At 32.1% G+C, this 19,040-nt stretch overlaps 1 protein-coding gene across 2 annotated transcripts in view; it reads left to right on the plus strand.

Annotated features, from left to right (window-relative positions):
- Positions 1-8,607: 8,607 nt before the first annotated feature.
- Positions 8,608-19,040, plus strand: part of LOC118196619 (uncharacterized) — a 38,007-nt gene continuing 27,574 nt past the window's right edge. Inside the window, exons 1-2 of one of the 2 annotated variants that reach the window (XM_035368090.2) lie at positions 8,608-8,722; positions 15,921-15,959. In XM_035368090.2, coding sequence (XP_035223981.1) covers positions 15,948-15,959 — 12 coding nt within the window. In that variant the 5' untranslated portion in view covers positions 8,608-8,722; positions 15,921-15,947. The remainder of the gene's footprint in view (positions 8,723-15,920; positions 15,960-19,040) is intronic. The other variant, XM_035368089.2, reaches the window with a different exon arrangement.

Consider the following 19,040-nt stretch of genomic DNA (forward strand, 5'->3'; position numbering starts at 1 on the left):
TGTTCGAATAAAACTTGGGTTCGGTTTGACTCGAGGAAGTTTTGTAGAGAAGTGTGTATAAAAAATATGTTATATGGTAAAAAAACAGCAAAATGACTATCAGTCCAGATATTGTAGAGATTGATGAGAACAAAGTTTGGCAAAATGAAGTATAATAGGAGTAGAAGGGTGAATGGAAAATTGTTCTCCTGTGATACTGAAAGAGGGAGTGGAAGGTCGCATGAAAGATACTTAGTTGATTTCTGGAAAAGTTTGACCTGAAACCATGGTAATCTCAGATTGCTGGAAAGCGTATGTTTTGTCTTGGTAATCAGGGTTTCCTGCATTTAGCAGTGAATCACTTTTTGCCTTACAAAAACCCCAAAATTGGTGCCCATATAAACACCATTGAGGGTATGTAAGGAGGAATTTCGCTAGTGGGGTCTTCGTAAGTCATCGGATTACATTCTCAGCACCTACTTTCCGGAATTCATGTGGCTTTGCCTGTACCCAGATCAGGAAGAGAGAAATTAAATAATGGAATTCTACGGGCCACAATTATCCGACTCTGACACTGGGATGTAACAAAGAACAAATGAGGTGAGTGTTTTTGTTGTTTCTGCAACTTATGTTTTTCTCGTTATTTTGAGTGACAGCTATCTTGGAAACGTTACTTCTTGGCACCATCGTAAGTGTCAAAAATCTCCAGGAGCATCGGACTGTAAACTTTTGCCATACTAAATATCAGACTGGGGCTGCAGATATCCTAGAACTAATATATTGATAAATATATTTGTTTTTGAGAACTTAACACTAAGCCGAATATTTCTAGGAACTGTGAAGTAATCCTGCTCTTCTAAAAGCACATTTGAAGCTCCTTTCCATTCAGATTACTATACATAACAATATAATGAAAGCATTCATAAGAAGACGGACAGCATGCTACTGGAGAATAGTGCAGGAAACTATAAAATGTCTGAAACGCTTGGTAATCCTGTTCATGACATTACGTTTTGCATTTCTTGGAAAGCCTATCACTGTAATATCACAATTAAAGTATTTGTTTGTTGCTGAAGAGGGAGGTAATATGTTGTTTAATGTTTAGTTGTACCATCATGTGCTTTAGTTTATTATGGTTGTTCCTCTGACACACTATTATGTAGTATATAAAACCCATGTTTGCAAAGCATTTGCACTATACAGGGTGTCTCAAAAGGTCATTGCGAAACTTAAAGTGCTAATCTGTTATACCATGACAAACAAGATTTACATAGGACTTGTGTCTGAAAATGTGAACTGCGACCACTAGAGAGCAATGTTCGCAGGCTTATGGAAGTGTGGGAAGTCTGATCATTTCAGGCGAGGACATTGCAGGAGAAAAATGAATCACTTTATTAACTCAGTTCTTTATGGACATTTTACAGAAAGAGTGTTGCCGGAACTCGTGTTTGATGTTCCAGCAGCTACACGGCAAAATATTTGGTTTCAGCATGATGGAGTGCCTGCACATTTTAGTAGCACTGTGCGGGAATGCCTCGATAGGACATATCCTGATCGCTGCACTGACAGAGGTCGACCAGTCGCATGGCCACGCGATCTCCCGACCTGACTCCCATGGATTTCTACCTGTGGGGATACATAAAGTCTATGGTGTACGAGACAACAATAACATCGGACATGGATCTCGTTGCCATTGGAAGCAGCGGCGTGTGTCCGTGACACACCTGCCCATTTTGAACAGGTGTGCGAATCCATGCTTCGACGTTGTTAAGCATGCATTGTGGTGAATGGAAGGAATTTTGAATATCTTCTACGATTTAACTATGTTCTTTAATGAAAGTCATGTGAACTCCTTTTGACATCCTTTCTTCCGTCTCCTCTACGCTTGCGAACATTGCCCTCTAGTGGTCGCCGTTCACATTTCCGGACACAAGTTCCTGTGTAAACCTTGTTTGTCATGGTATGACAGAGCAACATGTTAAGTCTGGCAACGACCTTTTGAGACACCCTGTATCAGTACATCAATTTAGGTATCAAGAATCAATTTCGCATACAAGAAAATGTTAACAGATTACTTGCAATGTACGTAAACAAATGTTAGAAAGGTATAGAATAAACCATTTTTGAACATCGATGGAAACAGAGAAGGATAAAAAATAAATCAAAGATTAAATAAACATTACTGGTGCAGGGCATGTATTATTTCTTAAATTATCAATAATTATAACTGGAATTACATTTTATTCAATTATGTGCTATTTTTAATTAAATATTCTTTGCTATACCGCATTATAAACAAGCAGCAAATGCGACGATGTTTTGTGATTACGCTTCCCGATATGATCCTACGAAAACTCCCATAGCAGAAGAAAGATTATCTCGGCTTTATGGCCAAGAAGTACGTCGTCGGATAACAGCTGTAGTCCGTGTTACCACAGTAAGGCGTCAAGGCTGTTCTCTGAATAATATCCAGAAAAAGACCCATCTTGCCAGACATACTTCTTCATGGAAGTGACGGAACAACGATTAATTAGAACCAGGCAGGAAACGAAAAAATCAAAGGTAAATGAACAGCAATTAAAATTCCAATAATTCAAAACGTGATTTGTAGTACGTGATACAGCTACTACAAACCACATAGCCCTCGATTAAACTAGGATAGATTAAACTAAAAAGAACTGACACATAAGAGTAAAATGACCGCCATAACATTGGTAAAACAGTTGACTCTGGATCGTCAGAAAATTGGTAGATGTGTTTGTATTTGGTGCTAAATCAAAGCGTACCCATTTCCGAACTAGAACCCACTTCAGCATATATAATCTCACTGAAAGATACGAAAAATAGGCTGGTGGAGACTTCTAATTTTTAGCCCATAGGGCCATTAGCCCAGAAGTGTTTTTAATCTCGAAACAGCATTTTGCGTCGAATTACTAAACACGTTGAATCATTTTTCATATTGTTGCCACAAAATATTGCCCTGTATTATAAGTAAAAAAATTAAATAATGAATATAGGTATGTTTCTCGCACTGTGAAAAACGGCAGTATCTAGAGCCATCAAGTTTTGAATGAGGTATCTAGAGCCATCAAGTCCTCTATTAGCATATGGGGAATTTTGAATTTGTTTTATTATCTTTTTCATATTCTGTAAAATTTTATCATCGAATTTGTGATTAAAAAACTCAACGATTTCAAAGCGAGCAATGGCAACACTATATTAAATAAAAAAAATTTATCTACAGCGCGCGAGACTTTCTATTGGAAATTCTATTTGGGTGTAATATAAAATCTCAGAGCTTTCAGATTTTATTAAAAAAAACTTCAATTTTTTTAAAATATTCCTAAATAAATTAATTAATATTCTAAAGAATAATAATTATCCATATAAATAAATTAATGTGCTAAAGAAATTTACTCAACAGACTCTTTGTAACGGAAATGAGGAAAAGTTACTTTTCCATTGGCCTTGTAAACCCTTTTCGGATATTCTTCGAAGAACAGCCTTGACGCCAAAAAAGGAAGAGCTTATTATGATAGACCAGGCCATGGTTTTCATCCCATGACGTACTTTCTCTAGGAAGACAGCCGTGATACTTTTCTCCTGCTAAGGGATTATCCGTAGTAGCAGATCGGGAATATTTGAAATAATATTTTCACACGCATACACATAATGCTTCAATACTTGAATTTTCAAAGCAGAAAAAGTTGTAAAATAATACACATCCAGAAATAAGTGTCAAAAGTATCTAGTTATCTGATAAATATGTAGTTCATGTGAGCAGGAATGTGATATATTAATACATACAGTGTCTCAAAAAAGTGATGGGACACTTGTGCTTTACAAAAGGAAACTACAATAAAATAAATTTAAAAAACATGTAAAATTTTTTGTGGGTGTGTTTCATAATTAAATTTAGTAACAATTATTACATAACATACATTTTCTCAAAATATTAATTTAATAAAAATACAATTGTTAAGAACGGAGCAGAAAATGGCTCACCTAAGTGATGGGACACTACGTACTACTATGCAAAAAAAAAAAAAAAAAAAAAAAAAAAAAAAAAATCGTCTGAAGTAAGCAATAAAAATATCTTTTGGGGTATTTATTTTTACTCAAAATCAATTGCCAATAATTTATAAAATCGTCTGCAGTATTTCTCTCCAGTTTGTTTTGGAATTTTTGTGTTTTTTAGCTCTGTGCAGCCATGAATGCTAAACGAAAAGAAACTTTGCCTGGAATTCGAAAATTAGTTATTAATTTGCATATATGACGTGGAAAATCTATTAGAGAAACTACTGAAACAGTTAACTTCAGTCATTCAACAGTTTTCAATATCATTAAACGATATAAAAAGAATCATATGATTCAGGATAAAAGAAGACCTGGCCGACCATCAAAGCTATCCAATGGAATAAAGCGAATTATCGTTCGAAATATTTTAAAAAAATCCAAGAATGAGTGTTCCTAAAGTTGCTGCTGATTTACAAGCATTATATGGAGTAATTGTTAATTCTGAGACTATTTATTAGAAGAGTAATTCGATCTACTGGATATCACGGTATTGCAGCCAGGAAAAAATTCTTCGTAAGTGAAAAGAATAGAAAACTCAGACTAGCTTTCGCAAAATCCAACATAAATAAGAATTCTGATTACTGGAATGAAGTTATATTTGCTAATGAGAGTAAATTTAATATATTTGGTTCTGACGGTAGAATCTTGGTGTGGAGAAAACCCAGGGAAGAATTTCGCAAACAGAACTTGGTGCCAACAGTAAAACATGGTGGAGGAGGAGTTATGGTATGGGGGTGTATGTCGTCCGCTGGAGTTGGTAATCTTGTTTTTATTGACAGTATAATGGATCAGTACAAGTATATTGACATTTTAAATCAAAATTTGAAATCTTCAGCACGAAAATTGAACCTTCATAACGATTTTAAATTCTACCAGGACAATGACCCAAGCACAGTGCTTTGAACGTTAGACTCTGGCTGCTGTATAACTGTCCTGAAATAATAAAAACACCCCCACAATCTCCACAATTAAATCCCATAGAGAATATTTGGCAAGAATTGGAATCAAGAATTCGCAAACACCATTTCTTCAAAACAACAATTAAAATCGGTGCTTCAAGAAGAATGGGATAAAATCACTCCAGTAATCACAAAAAAATTAGTCGAATCCATCCCAAGAAGATTAAATCATGTTTTAAAAGTAAAAGGAAATCCAACAAAATATTAAAACCTTTTAAAAAGTAAAATTTTTGGATAAATATTTGATGGAAAAGTAAGTGTCCCATCACTTAAGTGAGCCATTTTCTGCTCCGTTCTAAACAATTGTATTTTTATTAAATTAATATTTTAATATTTTGAGAAAATGTATGTTATGTAATAATTGTTACTAAATTTAAGTATGAAACACACCCACAAAAAATTTTACATGTTTTTTAAATTTATTTTATTGCAGTTTCCTTCTGTAAAGCACAAGTGTCCCATCACTTTTTTGAGACACTGTATATGAAACTGGATCGAAAAGTAATTGCCCTGCACTTTCGTCATGAATGCCCATTACTCGACTTTTAATGCTAATTTAGCAATGTAACAGAATAGATTGCTAATTTAGTAATATAATAAATTAGCAATCAGATACCAAACAAATACAAACACATTTTAATCCCGCTTTTCACCATATATTTTCCTTTTCTCCGTAGCTCCCATTCCTCACATGATATTTACTTCCATTGGCATAATGAAATGTTGCCCATATCCTTAAAGGAGCCAAGTTGGCGCAACCAAGGCTGTTTCCCGAAAAAATTCCAATTTTTCTTGCAAAAAATTTGCAGTATCTTTAATAGTTTCATCTCATTCTTAATTTCCCTTAGCTTTCATTCATTAAAAAAATATATCTAATGAAATAAACGTTGTTTTTTCTCGCTGTACTGTGAGCCCACGAACTGTGGCGTTCGTTACAAAGCCTAGAAGGTCATGACCGATGCGATTCGCACCAGTGGTGCGATTAGCCGCTTGAGCTATTCGCACCAACATTAACCACGCATGCGCATTGAGTTGTCGGGCCCGTCACTTGAACCCAAACATTTCGCGACTTTCAAAAGTTTAGAAAGCAAACTGGGTTCCTTTTCTTGTATATATAGAAAGAAGGAACACATTTCCTTTTATTAAAGTATATATAAGAAAGTGCAGATTTTTATGTTCACAATGCTTATCGTTTTCCTGAGCGGTGGGAATAGTTTCAATGACTGGTTTGCGGGGGACAAAATCTTGCTTACATTTTTGGTAATTCTTAGAATACATTTGGCTTCAAAGATATGTTTTGCATAATCAAGATTTTAATTCATTCCTCTTTGAAAATTTTCGTCTTAGAAAAGATAATAAAAATTACACAGAGGATTTCTGTCTAGAAAATTTAGACATGCAATAAGTTAAAAGAAATCAACTATTGAATGAAGAATTAATCATATAATACTGGTTATTAACAATTCTGTAAGCCTGTTTATTATTTTTATGGAAATACTTGGCATTTTCAGGACACAAAATGTACTTCAAAAAACTTTGAAATATTAGTACAAACACATTAATAAATTAAATTGAAATAAATAATGGAATCTAAAGTAAAACCAGAAATAATTTAGTGTAAGAGATTTAGATTTGAAAATTTGCATACACAAATGATTTATCAGATATTATACGGTTTTATTTCATAAATAACTTTCATTTTGAAACATGGCATTTGAATCTATAAACATGTGAGGATACTGAAAAGTGATGAATATATAAGAATATTATAACTCTGAGTAGGTTTTTTCTTATTTAATAATAAATTCTGACAGTCCTATGCTATAAGACTAGGGTCTAAGTTTGCATAAAAATTCCTCTGTTAAATAAAAGGACTTAAGTAATTTCTGTAGCCTTTTTGTCAATACATTAAAGATTTTTTCAATTAATTACACGTCCTCGCTTGCAATTAGAACCATCATTAAACCCCTAACTTATCTAATCATTTCCTGAACATTATCATGTATATAAATTTACTTCGTCATTATAACTAATAATTATTACTTGCAATTTATTCTCTTGCTGGTGAACTCTTAACAACCCTTTCTATTGCTGAGTTAGGGTTAACAAACTGCGCTCTCCCTACCGCCTAATGGTTTGGATTTGATTAATTTTTAGCTCATATGACTTGACTATCATTTCTGAAGCTGAGCAACTACTGCACAATAACACCTGCTTTAATTGGAGGAGAACGCTAAGCATCAACGCTGGAATCATTCAGCTAGCAACAGAAAAGGAGGAGAAATTTTTAATATAACTCAAAATAAAAAATTATGCCATTTATACCATTGATGAGCCTATACATTATGGCTATAATGGTTCTATTATTGACTTTTTGTATCCAAGAACCTCGTTTATATCTGCCAGATTTCTGTTATTCCAGCTCTCTCATTTGACCATAATCCCATTTTTCTTGAAAACAATTACTTACTTTCACTAGGCAGGAGTATTGGCGTCACAGACTGGAAAAAAATTCACAAAAATCATTTCAGATATCATTCCTGGAACATTACATGGTATTTCTTCCACCTTCTCAGTGTGCCTTCGTGATGTAGTGGTCAGCACTCACATCGCGTATTCGAGAAGTCCTGTTTCGAGTTCCGGCGAGCGTATTACTCATTTTTCATATCTCATGCTTCAAAAATCAATTCATAACCTAATGTTTCTACAGTGGCGCCCTAAATAAAAAGGGAGGTGGATAATAATTCTCCACCACCAGGATTTGGCGACTGGACACCCTAATCCCGGCGGTTTTCATACACAAATACCTCTGAAAAATTAGTAAATAGGTACCTCTTTTGCATTGAACTGTCCATGATGATTCATCTAACACACAAGTAGTTCGCTTGGTTCGTTTAGTCCAGTTAAAATAAATTTCATTTGCGCAGCATCTGCCTTTAATAATCTTCTGTGCATGGACGGCTGGTATGCGAAGCATTTTTCTTAGAAATGCTCGGAGCAAAACCTAGTACTGGGGGCCGATTGAAGTTTTCCACTTTATTCTTGAAATCCAAAGCAGATGAAACATTCTTCCTTGATATTGTTATTTGAACAACCGTACGCGGAACATGCAGTAGACACTGTGAGCAGTCAGAAACTGAAAATGTAAATAACATTTTAGAAATCAAACGCAAAAATTGTAAAATTATAATAGAAAAATAATAAAGGAATTAACTGTCAAGTCAAAGAAAGAATTCATAGTAAAGCAGCGAATAAAGCGCATTACGAAAATAGCAATAAAATAAAACAGTTACGAAAGTTATACTAACTAAATGAGTGAACAGTTAATTGAAGGATGGAATAACGGTTAAATATGAAATGCAGATTTGATAAGTAATTGCAAATAAACTCAATTTTCGAATTTTCAACGAATCTAACGCAACAGAACAACTTTGTTGTTCACTTTGTTGTCAAGTAACCTAGGAGATCACCGTGCACGTAATATGAATATGAGCTACTTATTTTTTTTCTGAAAATTCTCCCCGAAGGCATTTTTAAGACAAGTAGTTTTTGCGGTGTTTTTCTAAGATCAAACAAATTAACAAACTTTCAGTAACGGCCGACACGCCTCAAACCGCCCAGAATCAAATATTTATTTTATTCCAGGAGTGGCAACAGGTTCTCTTTAATTCTTTACCGGTCGGTCTTCTCTTTGTGTAATTGCTGAAGTAAGTAAATAAGTATTATTCAGGGTTTTATTTTCTTTATCTAAAGTATATTATATTTCCTAATTAATTAATGTTTTTATATTTATGAAGTAACAAGTAAATACGCTTTTTTTATTCTGAGCTTGTTTTACATCATGAGCAGATTTAACCGACATTCCTGACCGTAATAATTTCATTTAAATTGTATCGTGTTATTTCAAGTACATATTTGTGTCTGTGAAAAAAATTTGGAATTTTGTCCTATTTCTATGACTGTTTGTTTGCTTTAAATATGATGAAATAGATAGTGTATCGTGTTGGATTTTCTTTTCTTCTAAATTTTGTACCATGTGCAGTAAAAATTTAGTGAGAAATTACTGTTACAGTATTTAAAAAATTGAAATTTCAAGTATTTTGCTGGAAAAAGCACGATACATAATCTATTAATTTATTATTTATACATTTGAGTATATAAGTAATAAATTAATCAGTTCATTGCACTTTGGCAATTGTTCTGTCTTTGGCGCCTAGTTTAGGGTATTTTTTCAGTATTTTCATCTTTTCTCTTTCTATTTTTTTCCCCTGTGAAAACTGCTTAATAACTCGGTATGTTTAATGACATATTTTTTGTGTTTAAGTATCATATTAAAGAAACATTTTTTTCCCGCCTCAGTTAAGCCCCATGATATTAGGAAATGGCAGATTACGTTAGGCTTAACGTTTTGAATTTTTTCCCATTTAATTGTTTATGCGTCCGCCATCAGATTATTTTAGATCTGAACGTAATCAGTTTTTGGTGTCTCTGTTATTGGTTCACAGACATTTAATATTTTTTCTCTTAATAATAGTAAATCCTAGTGTTGACGGCACTATTATAGTATTATAGTGGAGGCCTCGTTTTAGTATTAAGCGATTAATGAATAGAGAGTCCTTCGATGAATGTTGGGTGAATAAGAAATTAATCTACATGATAAATCTAAATTTTTGCTATTCCAAGAAATTGGAGCCAGAGTTAGGTGAGAAACGTGGTTTTGTTGTTATTAAATGAATAGAATGTTGAACAAGAAGGAAAAATATGCTAGACAACAGATTAACAGATCAGTAGTTAGAGGCTTTAAATACATCTGTTATTTTATCTTTGCTTTTGCTTAATATCAAATTGCTTTATGATGTGCTTAAAATTTTTTTGTTATATTGAAATAGTGAATACTGAAAATTTTCAGAGTAAAAGTGTAGATGTTAAACCTTAAATTGAATATTCATATTGGGCAGTATTTCAGAAGCCATATTATTTTTATATATTGAATTCAAACGTTAAGGCTTCATTTTTTAAAAATCCAACTGTTTATATAAAAATATTGTTACAGTGAAAGTGTGGGAGAAAAATATTTTTCTCACTTTTGTTTTATATTTATAATCTGAATGTAAGTTGGATGTTAAGAATGTTGACAAAGTTCGGATGCCCTTAGTGTTGACATTGTATTAACTACTTTACTGAATGGTGGTAAGATTATTAAATTTGTAATTGCTTCGTTTTGTGCGTAATGTTTTCATAGTCTTCAGTTAATGATTTTTGGCATAAAGTTGAATGATTTTCTTTTTTATTAATTTGGTTGAGAAATTATTTTATAAGGGACATACTTGTTGTAGTATAATTTGTAAATTTTATTGTGTACTAGCAGAGAATATGGTCCGCTACACAAAGACAAAATAAACAAGTAAAACAATTGCACAAACTTGGTGTCCATGTACACATTGACCTATTTTCACTTAAAAAAATCACAGAATTGTACAAACTAGTCATTGTGCACTACCTTGACTTTATCCTTGTACACGTCAACATATTTTGACTTAAAAAACACGATAAATGAAACAACTTTGCGATAATACAAGGGGTATCCTTCGGTCTACTCTAACCGAGAATACATGTAAAGAGACATTATGTAGGAAGTTCCACCTTACACATATTTCTAGAAAAAATTTTGGTTAGTTTGGAATTTTATATCATCAACTACATGTTATCTAGTAATTGCATGCCTATATGTAATCTTGTTAGTTTACATGTAGGCATGGAAACATTGGTCTTCACTCATTGTTTGGTCAGATAGAAAAAGGGTAACCCTCCATAAACACTCAGGGGCTGAAAATATGATCATATCCATCAATATGTCAATCAGTTCATTGTCATTAATCACAGCAGGATTCCATGGGTGAAAAATCACATTTACGTCACACCTGCATCCTTTTGTTGAGTATTATAGTATTATATACTGCATTCCTACACTCTATAAGGGAAGGAAGGAATTGTTTATTTTATTTATTAATTTTTTTAACCAGCCATAGGTTCTGATATTAGAGCATTCCAGAAATTCGATGTCTGGGTTTCAGACTTTGTACTGTAATATCAAACTATGACAAGTAATGTATAACACGAATATTTGTAATGCATTCAAGTGCTTTAACCCCTTAAATAGTTTTCATTTTGCATTGCTAAGTAGTTGCAGTAAGAAGCAGGCTGAAAATTTTTGTCTGCTTTGAATATAACTAGTTTCCCTGCCTTGACACTGCATTTTTGATCTTTTTAAAGTAGAAAGCCTATTCTCTTAAACTGCAGCCTTACGATATTGACACTGAAATAACATTAAAAGCATCTGTTTCGAAATATTCTAAGACTGCTATAAATCGACATCAATCACCTTTAAAATGTAACTTTTAACCCTTTGCGGCATGGTGGGTCAATATATGTCCCACCTAATTTATATATATTTTCTCAGTTAGCAATTTCCGTTAGAAATTTTCTAATCTTTTAAAAATAATCTATTTTAGTTATTATTTTTCTCAGTAGATGTTACTACTATACCAGGGCTTAAGTTTATAAGCAAAAAATATTCAAAATACTATCACAAGAGTGATATCCATGTATCTCGCATTTTTCAATATTTTAAAAATTTTGGTATACAGTTTATGATATGTATGATTCTTTTTAATATTCAAAGGTATTTTATTTTCAAAAATCTTAATTGGATTCAATATTTTATAACATTAATTTTGCAGTTGAAATAAGTGGGTTAAAAATTGTCCCACCACACACTTGAATTTCCTCTCAATAGATGGCAGCACTCACGATTATTTTTTCTTTTCTTTTTTGCATCTACTTTTTTCGTGATTGCGCGCGCTTTTACATCCGTTGTATGCTCTGATGTGCTAAAATGTCTAGAAAAAAGTTAACAACTCAGGAAGCTTTGGATCTTTTTGCTGAATTGCCATCCGATGCGACTTCTTCAGATGCGATTGCTTCAGATGTCAGTTCTGATTCAGGTGAAACTGAAATCCAGGAGAGAATAACTGAGGTTGAAGTTATTGCTGAAGAAGAAAGGGAAGTAGTTATAATTTGTTTCGCTTTTTAACACAGACCCATCTATGCATGTGGCTGCCATCTATGCATGTGGCACTGTAAATATGAATGGGAAGTATCTACGCAAAAATTTAAAAGACAAATTTATGTCAAGAGAATATATAGACTTTTCAGTTAGCGATGATTCAATTTATTGCATAAAATGAAAGGATAAAAGATCTGTTTCTATCCTGTCTTGCTTGGAAAAGGCAACTGAAATGAAAGAAATTAATAGAAAAGAACGAGATGGAAAGACAAAAAAAGTATTGTGCCCAAACAGCATTATTTCATACGATAAGAATATGGGATATGTCGACTGATTGATCAACTGAAAGGACTATATGAAATAGACCGCAAAAGCAAGAAATGGTGGCACATGATTTTTTTTTTTTTTTACTTTTTAGATGCAAGTATAGTAAATGCATTTATTCTATTTAAATTTGTTCGCGAACCCGATCATGACTAAAAACAATGAAAGATTTTATTCTCTCAGTTATAGAAAGTCTAATGGCACTTGCAGGCAAGAAAGAGCTGAAAAGAAAACTGAAATCCCCAGTTCAAATAAAAACTAAAAACCTGTTCGTACAACCAGAAAAGAGACTAAAACATGTAAGTCACATGCCAAAGAGAATGAGCAGAAGAAGATGTGCATATTGCAGCACATCGAAAGAAGAACGACGAACATTTTGGATGTGTGAAACATGGGAAGTGCCTCTATGCTTACAAAAGAATAAAACGTTTTTCAAATTTTCATGAAAAATGACTTTTTTTCAATTTTAATCATATATAAATGTTTTTGAATCAAGTGCCAATTTTAATATTTTATTTAGTACCATATGTACGAGTATCAAACTTTAATCTTAAAATAATATTCAAGAAAATATTTTCCTTTGTTCCTAAAATTTAAAAATATTAAATATATATATATATGCAAAATGTGCATATGGAAAATTTTACAAGTCATGCATATATGCAATAAGTACAAAATGCATTTTAGTGTGTTTATTATGAATATTTTAGAATGCACGCTTTATTTTGTTTATTCATTCCACATATGATTTTTTTTCCCTGCTATACACCAATATGCTATAAGACATGTGCTAGTTGCATGGTGGGACAAACGGTATCCCACCTTATCCCATAAAAAATAAAAGTGCAGAATTTTTTTCAAGCTTTAAAGGCACTTAAGTAAGTCCATATGACTTATTCTAAGGCATTTTTTTAAAGATTAAAATATATTTTAAATATGCGTGTCGCAAAGGGTTAATATGTACAATATTTACAGATCATTGATCAAAACATGGTGGTTCAGTTGACTAACAAATCTGTGCTTTCATAATCAAAATCTTTTAAATAGGAACCGAAATGTTCCTAATCAACTAGTGTGCGAGGCTTCAAATATCCATCTCTCGAGTCTCGAGCTGCCGGTGGAGAGTCTCTGGAAATTCAGAAGGCACGTCACATTTCACACACGATGCTAGCGCCATCTATCAATTAATCAAAATAATATACACAGCATCCAAAGCAGAGAGAGGCAGTTTTGTTCTTCAGTAGAACTCTGAAGTTGAAAATCGGGATTACTTCTTTTGTAATGCTGGTTGCTAGCAGTCGCTTTGATGGGAGGAAGGAAAATAGACATTGCAGTGAAAACTCTTAAGTATTTACTACTAGCACATGGGCTAATCATATATTAAGTGTTTGAGGATACCGAGTATGCTTGGTAGAATCATTTTGATATTTTTCTCATTCTGAGGTAACTCGGGTGAATCAAGAAGAAAATTAATAAAAATATGGTGCTCTTCCGTTTTGCCAGCCTAAATCTCGCCAAGTAGATTTTATTGGCAACAGTATACACATAAAAAATGTTGACAAATGTTAGTTCTAAATTTTTTATTTTGAAGGCATAAACATTTTAATAACATTTTAAACTTTGTATAAAGCCAATAAGACAATAAATTTGTAAAAAGACATTAATTTAAGAATTTACTATGTTTTCTTGGTTCAACATCCTGATTCGCCGGTTCATATAACGTGACCCCTAGTGATCTCATGTAAACTGCACTACAAAAATCTAATTTTCTTGGTAATTATCTACATTAATTTCAAGTTAACTATTAATTCGAATTAAAAGTTTAAATGCAAGAATTATTTAAATTCGTACGAAAAGCTAACTCAGAAAATATGTAAAACCGCAGTGCTTTACTTCAATAGTGCATTGTCATTAAAATTGATGAATTTATAACCTTCGACTTTGACTTTTCTATATTTCGCATGAGCGGTGTGATTGCATCCTAATTGACTTAATTACCACGAGTGGCCTTAAGGCATTAAATAGAACTATCTGGGTAAAAATTCTATGTGATTGTGTACAAGTATTGAAAGAAACAATCTGATAAGAAATGGCTGCGAATTGTTTTGAAAATGAGGTGTAAAAGGTTACCAGGGAGGATATTCTGTTTGGCATCAGTTGTACCATTATTGGTGACTTTATCGCCTGTGCCAGCAAAACGGAAAAGTACAAAAAAATATTAAAGGTAGCTTATATGTTTATTTTTAAATAAGTATTTGTGTTTAATTTCAAACTTTGCTATTTTCATGTGTTATACTTTAAAGGAATTTACAGATAAAATTTTTCTGGAAAAGAAAAAATACCATAAATCTGAAATAAAATCACCATTTCTTTATTTCTGCATGTAGTGTATTAAAAACACGAATGCCATGAGGATCATCAGCGACCGGCTCTTGAGTTTGTTAGTAGTACCACTGGGGACTAGCAAAGATTAGAAACGTATAATTCGAGTACATTTTCAGTGTTTTTAAAATTTTCAGTATTATCATTGTAACTAAAATGGTGTGAAGAAATTAATGCAATATAGAACACACAAAAATAATTTGGTACTATTCCATTTTGAGGACTGTAAAAAAATTGCAGCGAACATGTATGCACAAAAGTGCCAAATCTAGCAAACGTGCCCATTTAACAGCGCGCCAAATCTAGCGTACGCTCTGATTTCAGATTGCGTAAGTTTATATAGTTCTATATTTCTTAAGACACCATTGAAATACTACTTTAATTTTAAAATCTTTTTTTTGATTTTAAATCCTTTTTTGATAGCCTATGGATTTAACAATTGGGAATTGCCCGTGACAAAAAGTCAGCAATAGAATTTTCGGTAAAGTGCAGAATCACCCACTACTTGACGCGTTTTTAAGAATTGCACATACTCGGTATCCATGTACACATTGACCTATTTTCACTTAAAAATAAAAATTCCAGAATTGCATAAAAATGGCATTGTGCACACCCATGACATTATCGATGTACACATCGACCTATTTTCATTTAAAAAGTGAAAGAAAATTGACAAAATTCCAGTTGTTTTTACCCTTGTAAAAAGCGGCAAACAAATAAGTGGGCGATTCTGCACTTTACCGAGAATTTTTTCAAAGAAAAGGCGTCATTCATTAACAACACTGCAAGCAGGTGGAAGGTGAACAAATGCACTCTCCACAGTATGTCACAACTTTTTTAAGTACATGTTTTTTTTCTTTTGCCTACATAGGTTTTTTTGAATGGTTTTGTATCACACTTTACAAAATCATTGCATGATCCTAGCCTAATGTGGTATTTTTTTTAAGTTCATGATACAGTACGAGTTGATAAGTCCATTATTTGTCTGTTGTAATTAATATTTCATCAAAATGTTTAATGAATAATGAGAAACTCATGTTAGCCATATGGACAAACCATTTAAAATTAGTGTGGCATTCAGCATGTTAAGTAGTCTATGTCTTTCTAATGAGCTAATTTTAAGTTTTTTCCAGGTTGGAAAATTTTGAGGATTGTCAATAATGGGAGCACCTGTAAGTATTTCAGTTAACTTTTGTAATTCGTACTATTATTTTATGTTTAATGAATTGTCTCATTTATTTGTCTCCTTGGCAGAGCCTGAAGAATGATCAGACCTTCATTGTTTTAAATTGGAATGGTCTAGATTTCTTCCATTTCACCTTCAGTATTGGTGCAGCACTGTTGTCAACATGCATATAACATATTTATTTGAAATAAGACTTTATTTATGATGCTTTGGGTTCTGTAATTTTATAGGGTGCTATATTTTAATGAAATTACAGAATGAGGGGAAGAACTTAAGTTATTATATTATACAATATAATTACACTATTTAATAATTAAATATACCACACTATTAATTACTGTATACATAAAATATATTATATAATAATTAACTCTAAGCTAATAAAAGCTATAACCACATGTAGCTAATAAAAGGCCATTTAAATCTTGGTATACATTCACTGTGCTTGTCGCTATTATGCCTGAAAACAAATAGAAAACAATAAATCGTTTGCTTATTTTAAGTTTTCTAAAATTCATAAATATTCCTGTTGAGATTATACTTTGGAATGTCTCATGTATATTCTCTTTATTTGTCTTGAACTGCTTTTTGCTGGAAATTAAATGTGAAAAGGACAATGACTCGAAGGATATCTTTACTATGGCTACAGGACGGCTTATACTGGAGTTTTAATGTTGGAAAAAAGATATGATAGAAAATGTGTATTATAATTAAATACAATATAAATAATTTTATTATTAAGGTTTTCTTAAATAAGCAAATTTTAAAAAATTTAAGCTATATATATATATATGGTTCTAGATGTTAAGCAAGCATTCTTGCCGATTTGTACACACACTCTGCTGAAATGATGTTTTAAGAATTTGATTAGATTAGAAAATATAATTGAAATCACCTTGTATTTATAATCAAAAAGTTCAAAATTTCTCTTTTAATGTACCTAAATTAAATAATTTTTAAGTTCAGAAAAAGCCTGACCCTTTGGCATTCAGCTAACAAGAAAGCTTCAGTGACAGGAAGATTTTAGAATTCCCCTCTTCCTTTTCAAGTGAAGAGGGGATGTCTTTGAGAGATTTGTAACACCTTTATAGAGCTCGCAATTGATGCCAAACAGCATAATTTAGTGCCAGTAATGCATAAGAATAAGGTCACAACACAATCATAAAAAGTTCGTTGTGTTTAAACTTAATTTAATCTCGATAAGTTGGTTTAATTTTTGTAAAGATATTTCTATTTTTCCTTCGCATTTTGAAAAAATGATTAATATTTGACATAGCAGGAAGTGGATTATTTTCAAAGTTACAGGATACAGTCATAAAAAATGTCACGATACAGGACTATGAAAACAAATTAAAAAAGGCGATGGTAAGCTATTTCATATTTTAATATGGTATGTCCATAATTTGTGTCTCATTATTATTGAACTAAATAAAAAACAATCTATTCATTTAAACATTTGCCAGAAAGATTGGCAACATTTCTGCTGAATTTCACAATCAGATCAGGCATTTTACTTCCATGCTTTGTATTGTGCTGCCTGTCACAGACTAATGGCAGTCATGTCTAGTCTGGCATAGGATTTAAAAAAAAAAAAAAAAAAAAACTTTCATGCAAAGTCATATGAAATATTCCACTTTTATGCCTGAAATGCATTTCTTTTCTCAAACTTTTATATTATTTTAAAGCAAGCTCTTGATGTGCCAGTTGGTAACAAATAAGATAATTATTTTTATAACTTTAGAACAGAAATTTTTCAAATTCATTGGCTTTTCTAATGTGAACTCTATATTTTACATGTTTGACTTTCTGGATAGTCCAGCTTTTATGTACTTAAAGTAGTCAGTATAGAGGGGTAAAGAGTATTTAATGTCTGAAAATTATGTATTGCATGTAAAGTTGGCACAACTGCACCGGGCAACAAAACTTACAGAATTAAGGAAGACTCCTGAAGTGGCAGAATTTATAAGCCAGTGTGATTGTACCATGTGGCAAAATGTTTAGTGCCGGCCCTGATATGTTGCTAAATAAGAAAAGGACTTTATCTTATCTGTTATTGAAGTAAAGTTGAATGAAGCTTTTAAAGTAAATTAATATATGATAAGAGTTTTCTAATATAATGAAGATTGTTAGTTAAAATAAGGCATTGTTCTCAAACTAAAATAATCATTAAATTTGAAATATGTAAAATGTTAAATGCAATTTTTATTCTCACAAGTTGGCAGGTATTTTAATGGCTAAAAATCCATTCTCTGTACATTCTCTGTACCTTTAATAACTTAACTTTAATAACATTCTCTGTACCTGTCTTTGCCTTTTCCATGCCATGAATTTTTCAAATAAAGAGGCAAAAAATTACTCTCTAGCCAAGTCCCTGTTTTTAATCTAACATTTTGCTGTTAATATTACATTTATGTCATTCATTTTCTGTCATGTACAATTTCATTGTATGGGAACTAAAACCTTTCTGATTTTTTGAAAAAATACCATATGCCTGGAAATAATGGATTCTTTTTGTTTAATTTTTTGGTAAATCTAGTAAACGTTTGATGCAAAATGAATAAAAATTAAATTGTTCTGAGTGCTTTTTGCTGAAAAAGCGTAACCCCCTGAAATGTTGCAATGCAGAAACTGCTCTATCTCTGACAGTTTGAAATGGATGCTGAAATAAAATAAAAAACCATCTGCACTTTTAGCTCACCCTGAAAACTGAACATGGTTGAAAAAATCTGAAAGGGTTCTAATTTTTGCAATTGTCCAAAAAAGGTTTAAATGGTTTATCAGTAGAGGTTTATTGGTAGAGTTGGCTGGGTTGAAATAAACATTTTATTTGATATTAGATGAATATGTGTAGACCAACATGGGAATGTTTTAAGTGTTCTCTATATATTTAAAAAAGGGAAAAAATATGTAATTCTATAAAAGTATTTCATGTTTTTGTACCTGCCAACAATTTTTTTTTTTTTTAATCGTAAACAGTTTCTAGTTATATGAATAATTCATAGATTTTGAATACACAAATCATGTGGCAAATAATCACCACCTGCTATGCACTAAAAAACATGGCAAG

The sequence above is a fragment of the Stegodyphus dumicola genome, chromosome 11 (genome assembly GCF_044657685.1).
Source record: "Stegodyphus dumicola isolate Sdum_Otavi_A_Nest chromosome 11, ASM4465768v1".
In the NCBI taxonomy this organism is placed as follows: Eukaryota; Metazoa; Arthropoda; class Arachnida; order Araneae; family Eresidae; genus Stegodyphus; species Stegodyphus dumicola.